The 7,500-nt window shown below is 42.8% G+C and overlaps 2 protein-coding genes across 2 annotated transcripts in view; one reads left to right on the top strand and one right to left on the bottom strand.

Moving 5' to 3' along the window:
* Window positions 1-4,072, bottom strand: part of plxnd1 (plexin D1) — a gene marked incomplete at its 5' end in the record, with an annotated part of 51,822 nt that extends 47,750 nt beyond the window's left edge. The window contains 3 exons of the mRNA XM_084333610.1: window positions 2,703-2,796; window positions 3,482-3,571; window positions 4,049-4,072. Of these exons, the coding sequence (XP_084189736.1) occupies window positions 2,703-2,796; window positions 3,482-3,571; window positions 4,049-4,072 (208 nt within the window). The remainder of the gene's footprint in view (window positions 1-2,702; window positions 2,797-3,481; window positions 3,572-4,048) is intronic.
* LOC311244202 (transmembrane and coiled-coil domains protein 1-like) overlaps window positions 4,071-7,500 on the top strand; it is a gene marked incomplete at its 5' end in the record, with an annotated part of 20,138 nt that continues 16,708 nt past the window's right edge. Inside the window, one exon of the mRNA XM_084333609.1 lies at window positions 4,071-4,081. Within this exon, the coding sequence (XP_084189735.1) occupies window positions 4,071-4,081 (11 nt within the window). The remainder of the gene's footprint in view (window positions 4,082-7,500) is intronic.

Below are 7,500 nucleotides of genomic sequence, written 5' to 3'. Positions count from 1 at the left end.
CAGTACTCGACACACAATGCATGATGAAACTAACAATTAAGATGGCTAAAATGACATGCAAGCACAGAAATAGAAAACAAAAAAACTTTTAAAAAGTGAATCTACTGTAAATGCAGCAGAGTTTTTATTATTTTTTTATTATTATTATTATTATTATTATCTTTTTCCCCCCTTCTTTTTCCGTTTTTCTCCCCTCCCAATGTTAGTCGTTATGCCAATTCCCAATCCCCTTCCTGGTCGTTGCGCACTCTACCCCCTACCGTCGGTCTGGGAGGGCGGAGACTATCACATGCTTCCTCCGACACATGTGTACCCAGCCCACCGCTTCTTTTCACCTGGCAGCGCGGACTCTCACTGGGAGAGTGTAACGTGTGGAAGGTCACACTACCTCCCTCCAGATCCTTCCCTCGCTGTGCAGGCGCCCTCCTACCTGTAGGAGTCGCTGTTTACAACGACCAGGACCCACCCCACCGGCTTCCCTCCCGCTGACACTGCCAATCGAGCCAGTATGACGGCCGGCCAAGCCGGGGGCAACGCTGACAGCCGGATTCGATACCAGTGTCTCTTAATAATAATAATAATAATAATAATAATAATAATTTAGGACCTGCTCCGAGGTCACCATTTGGCACACATGCGAACCATGCATACAATGCGTATCTGCGATTAACCCATCCCGTCGTCCTTCCCCCCCAAGGGCAGCCGGGAGCAGACAGGCGCCACGTGAGCCGCGCCAGGGGACCAATCCAAGTGCTCCTGTCCGTCTTCGTCAAGGACGCCACAGCGTTAGCGATCTTGTTGTTGTGCATGTTTTTCCATTGGGTTTATCTTATCGGGGGGGGAAACCCTTGCGAGCACGGGGAGAACATGCAAACTCCACACAGAAAGGCCTGGGAGATACCCCACCTGGGTAACTGGCATCATGGAAACCTGGTCCCCAAGCGGGATTCGAACCCTGGACCTTCTTGCTGTGAGGCGACAGTGTTAACCACTACACCACCGTTGCGTTGCGTTGGTGACGAGCGCTTAGTCCGCTGCGCCACCCAGCCGCCCACAGCAGAGGTTTTGAGGCAAGTTATTCCAAAGAGTTAATGCTCTAAAAATTAAATATCTCCTTAAAGCGTTGGTTTTAGGACCTGGCAATTCAAGCTGCCCACTACTGGAACCTCTAGTGTAATGCTCGTGCACAGTATTACTAAAAACAAGTTTCTCAAGTTTCTTTAATAGTTGTCATACAGAAGTACAGAATACTTTCATACAAAATGCTTCTTACTGTTACGCTCCAGAGACTGTGCTAGACAAGATAGTATCAAATAACATAGTATAGCATGTAATTTAGAAGAAGAAAATGAGGTCACAGTGTTCGGTATATCTGAAATCTGTTTATGTATAAAAACAGGAGTTTTACTGCTCATGACCAACTTGAACAGCACAAGTATATTTAAAAGACAATCCATTTTCAACGTTAAGCCAAGAGAGGCGGGCATGCATACGGAACAGGAACTTAATAAGTGTATGTCACGCTCAGGTTGGGTTCCTTTCCACCCCGTTCCCACCCATTAAAGTGTGAATATGGTCAACGGTCCTTAGGGTCATATTGCCCACAGCGTATAGGGGAAACATGGAGACATTAAATCCAAGTGAAATCATGAAAGCTAAATAGCCTAAAGTCATTGTTATTGTTAACACAACCGCTGTTGGGAGGGAATTTGGTTAAACTGGTTAAATCATGGCGCTGTGTGTAGACAGTAGTCTGTTATGGATTATCTGAACCATATGGGCCGCATGCCCTAGAAAAGTTTGGATAAGCAGCATCTGCTGAATGATGTATATACGCAGCGCGCGGCTATAAAATACATCGAGAGCAAGAGAGCCGGCGGCTCAGAGGAGGAGAACAAAGCCGTGAGAGGAGCGGATGATCACGTTCATGTTCCAATACGCCTCCCAGCTAAAAAGCTCATTTGTATCCGACTGTACCAGTGCACGTATGTGTGTACCTGTGTGTGTGTGTGTGTGTGTGCGTGCGTGTGCATAATGTATGCGTGTGTATAATACTATGTGTGTGTGTGTGTGTGGGTTTGTGCGCTCGTGTCGACGCAAGTGTATATTCTGATGACACTGCAAGGCAGTGTATGAAGCATCAGTCACGTAGTTTAACTATGCAGAGTGCGTTGTCTGGCAGAGAGCCAGGGCTGTTGTTCAGACAGCCTGCGCGCTGCTCCTCACATGGACGACACATGGTCTATAAACACCACATCTGGAGCCGGAGATAGGCCTCTCTGTCTCGGGGGGGCTCAGCTGAGAAGAGACGCCAAGTTCAATAACAGTCCGTTGTGTCACACAATGAGCGCCGCTGTGATGATGAGGCGCCCCCCGTTCTTTCTACCTGCGACTGTGAGCAAAGAGCACAGGGCTTCAACGGTAACCCCTCGAAATTACAGCTCCCCTCTCCGTGTATAATTACAGGGGTAATTAGATGGTAAGAAAATGATATTATGGGAAATTACGAGTTGGTATACACAGAAACGACTAATAATACAAGGAAATGGGTTGGAACATGCTTGTACCCTGTCATTAGAGAGGAAAAAAGGGAACTGTATAATCTAGTGCAATCTAACGTGTTGTCATGGATTCTTGTGTCTCAGTCTTTCACAATGTGTTCCGATGACAATGGGGTATTGGGTAATAACACGTTGTCTTACTCGTCATGGGCTCAGGGCTGTCGATGTAGCGGTCAGCGTCCCCCGTCCTCCTCAGGCTCAGACGGTACTCCTGGCTCATCTGTGCCGTGTGCAGCTGACAGGGGCAGACGAATAAACAGTGGTCGGACGTTTTAGTGGTGGGACTCGATTAAAAAATTTAAAAAGCAACCTTTTTCAATTCAAATTAATTTTGGTATACGAGTGAATCAATGAATATACATTATACATATACGTTTAGGCAGCAAAGTCCTGTATTAGCTACTACACAGACCAACAGATCAATGCAATTTTTAACAAAGTGCAACAATTTTAGGAATAATATATATATATAGCGCAAAGGACCTTTTGTAAACTCAAGCACTTCCGAGGTAAAAGTAAAACGCAGTACTTTCAAGTACATTCCATAACAGTTGACCATTGGGGGAAAAAACTCTTGATTGATCTCAATTTCTCTTATTTTATCTTTTTTAATGAACAAACCAGACTAAGAAAAAAAGTTATTTGCGATTTATTATACTTTATACTTATAGCACATGCATGAGTCTGGTCTCCTTTGAAAGGTAACATTCTTACACAATAAAGAAAAATCATCATGCGATTAAATGCATACATTTTTTTTTACTTTAAATTCTTTCTGTAGTTAATTAATCGAAATTAATGTGATAAAGTCCCAGCCCTAACATTTAGAACCAATGTGGGCCATTATTTGGACTAGATAGATTGATTTATTGATTGATTGATTGACAGGTGATCTTTGGGAGGTCATTGGTTGTACTCACTGTCACTCCACTGCAAATCACTGTTGAGCTGTCCAACCAGCGGGCCTCATACCGCGGCTCTGTTCCAAAATCACACTCTAGCTCCTCCCCCTGTGGACCAAGAGTACAAATGAGTACCTTTCAAAACTCAAGGACCATATTACATAACTCTGTTTAATTTCAAACGTCATTGTCTAAAGATGGTAAGTTGGAGTGTTGCGTACATTCATAGTTAAAGACAATAGAGGTTGAGTAGTTTCTGATGATAGCCCATAACATACAGTATAATTGGGATTGACTTTCCAAAAAAAGAATAAATGGCATGGTTCCTCAGAGCAAGGGTTCAATTATTCAGGCTGTTGTATTGTGATACCATCATCTGTGGTGCCGTTACATAATAGCCTATGTTGACAGACGGAGAGAAAGAGAATCAGAGAGGCACCAGAAAGAGAATGTTCTCTCGATCGAGGCCTGGTAAGCATTCTGGAAGGGGTAGAATACAAGGCACAAATTCACAAACACACAAAAACACTGACCGCTCTCCTTATAGTTATTAGCATGAGCATTAGCATGCTAACGCTAACAAACACACTGACAGCTGTCAGCTGTCATGGCGGCACCGTCAGCTCTGACGCCAGTCACGGTCCATACAATTACTCAACTCCAACTCATCCTAATTTCACCCCCTGCTGTTATGTTATGTTATGCATGTTATGTTATGTTATGTTATGTTATGTTGTTGTTGATGTTATGTTGTGTTCCATCATCCATGTGGTGTATTGTCGCAGCTACCACCTGCACCGTGCTCAAATTCCACCGGCCTGGCCGTGTGGCAATAAAAGAAACTTGAACTTGAACTTGACCGATTATAGCTATTAGCATGAGCATTAGCATGCTAACGCTAACAAACACAGACAAACACACTGACCGATTATAGCTATTAGCATGAGCATTAGCATGCTAACGCTAACAAACACACAGCCAAACACACTGACCGATTATAGCTATTAGCATGAGCATTAGCATGCTAACGCTAACAAACACACAGCCAAACACACTGACCGATTATAGCTATTAGCATGAGCATTAGCATGCTAACGCTAACAAACACACAGCCAAACACACTGACCGATTATAGCTATTAGCATGAGCATTAGCATGCTAACGCTAACAAACACAGACAAACACACTGACCGATTATAGCTATTAGCATGAGCATTAGCATGCTAACGCTAACAAACACACAGCCAAACACACTGACCGATTATAGCTATTAGCATGAGCATTAGCATGCTAACGCTAACAAACACACAGCCAAACACACTGACCGATTATAGCTATTAGCATGAGCATTAGCATGCTAACGCTAACAAACACAGACAAACACACTGACAGATTATAGCTATTAGCATGAGCATTATCATAATAATGCTAGACAGTAATTGGATACTGTAAGCATACTGTAAGAGGGGATAGGAAGCATAGGAAGGATGATAGGAAGCATAGGAAGGAAGTTAGGAAGCATAGGAAGCATGTTAGGAAGCATAGGATGGGTGATAGGAAGCATGTGTGATAGAGAAATCTTTATTTTTGTATTTGCCCTTTAACCCTGCTCAGAAAGTAATTTTTTTTTTTTTTTAATTACCCAGGGACAGTGCACATTAATCAACATCTTCAGTCTCCACATCAATGTAAATGTGCCAGAATTAGCTAATGAGCTAGTTTTCATCTGTAGTCCTGCCTGCATGTCTTCATGGTGTGGGAGGAAACCAGAGTACCTGGAGGAAACCCACGTGAACATGCAAACTCCACTCCACTATGAATTGAAAATGGGGGACCCTGATGTAAACAAGACAAACGTCTTTCTCTGGTCTGCATCCCCTTAACAATTGTGTGTATTGAGCCGTACTGTATTGTACCCATTCTGCAATCTGTTAATAAAATGTTCATTCATTCATTCATTCATTCATTCATTCATTCATTCATTCATTCATTCATTCATTCATTCATTCATTCATTCATTCATTCATCACACAGAAGAGCTGGGGTTCAAACCCAGGGCCTTCTTGCTGTGAGGCAGCAGTGCTAACCACTGTACCACTGTACCACAATGTCTACAATGCACTTCTGTGGAAATTCCCTATGTGACAATCGTTCTTTTTCTGTTCTCAATTTCTAAAAATGCAAGGTATTACTTTCAGTCCCCCACACACATCCTGCTATGTATACGTCTCCAAAACGTATATCTTGTATTGTGTACCTACTGCATTGTAACGATAAAACTGCCCATTGGCAGGGCAACACAGGAAGCTTGTTTCCTGTTGGTAATTTGTAGGTTTACATTTTTAGTCCAGACATAGCCATGTCTGAATTCCAGTATTAACATACGAAGTGGAGCTTCTTAGAAATGTCTGATTCTGGGCAGCCCCCCACCCCCCTCACCCTGTTTGTCTCTTTTCAGCTACACCTTGTAAACTGAACTGAGACTCAGAAACAGATAATACATTTCTCTTATCAGCTTCTATTCTTGATTGAAGTAATCATTCTTTCACAGTTCCAACTGGGTCATTGCTAGCTAAGATTCCACCACCACACATGTTAGGAAGCATAGGAAGGATGATAGGAAGCATAGAGAGGATGTTAGGTAGCATATTGTAAACTACTAACGAGTTGGTTACAGTCAACCAGCACCTGCTAATGGGTCTGACCCTTTAGCTCAGCTGGTTAGTGCAGCCGCCAGTAGATCCTATGGTCCCAGGTTCAAATCCACTTGGTTACAATATGAAGGGTGATAGGAAGCATAGGAAGGATGAGAAGGGTGATAGGAAGCATGTTAAAAAATGTTTTTTTTTTAAAGAAAACTCTAACCCGTCCCGAACTAACCTTACTGTCATGCACTTGTCCTAATATACTAACCTAGCACTCGACACTTTGATGAACATTGTTACTCAGCTGATAGAGTTGTACCCTTTCTGCTGTCTTGTTGTACAAAACTTGTAAGCCGCTTTGGATAAAAGCGTTCAGCTAAATGACTAAATGTAAATGTTAATGTAAGAAACAGGTTCCAAGCACAAGGGGGTGGGGCTTAGTTCAATGGACAATGAATTTGTGTATAAATGTTTTGAATGCATACAGCATAGGTATAGCAACAAGTTACAATAGGTTCACTATAGCATTTCCATGTTGTAAACAGGGGTCAGAGAGCTGATTCCTGAGGCTCTGAACACTAAACCAGTGTCGTAGTCATTCCAATAAAATACTTGTCGTTGACCGATTTGAAAAATATTCCTGGGATTCACATCCCTGGACTGCCGTCGTTCATCCGCCACCCCCCCCCCCCCCCCCCCCCCCCCCCCCCCCCCCCCTCCACACACTCACCGACAGATGCAACCGATCGCATCGTAATTGTCCCCGCCAGGCAAAAGATGCAATGCATTCATGATTCATATTCATAAACATCTGGACCGTGTGGTCCCATACCTCAGCAACTCATCTGGGAGCTAGAGCGATGAATATGCATCCAGTCCTGGTGACCTGTGAGTGGAAACATGGGGGGAGACCACACTGTAGGGGTGGGACGTGGGAACCACCAGAGGCCTCGTGATGCGATATTATCACGCTACTCAAGTCACGCTACGATAGTATTGTGATTCAAAATAGATTGCGATATGCTGAGTATTGCGATATTAATATGGCGATATATTGCGATTTATTACCTTTTTTAAACTGCAAAGTAAAACGTTGTCAACATGTTTTATCTAATAAAATTTTGTTTTCAGTCTGTTCGTCTCACTTCAATCATTTTTATTGCAGCAAATGGGATTTTCATGTACCTGACAAACTGAACTGTTTGTATTACAGTCATATTCCAACTTAACTGAATGCACACGTGTGCATGTGTGTGTGTGTGTGGACTACTGTACTATTACAGGTATTGAAATGAACAATGCAACTTCCGTATACAAAAAAGAAAAGTAAAAAAAAAAATAAGTAAAAAAAGAATTTGCATAATAAAATATCAATACTTGGCGTCCTTGTAT

Source organism: Notolepis coatsorum (assembly GCF_963971535.1).
Source record: "Notolepis coatsorum genome assembly, chromosome: 17".
In the NCBI taxonomy this organism is placed as follows: Eukaryota; Metazoa; Chordata; class Actinopteri; order Aulopiformes; family Paralepididae; genus Notolepis; species Notolepis coatsorum.
Note: the sequence above shows the minus strand (reverse complement) of the source record. Positions and strands in the feature narration are given on the sequence as shown.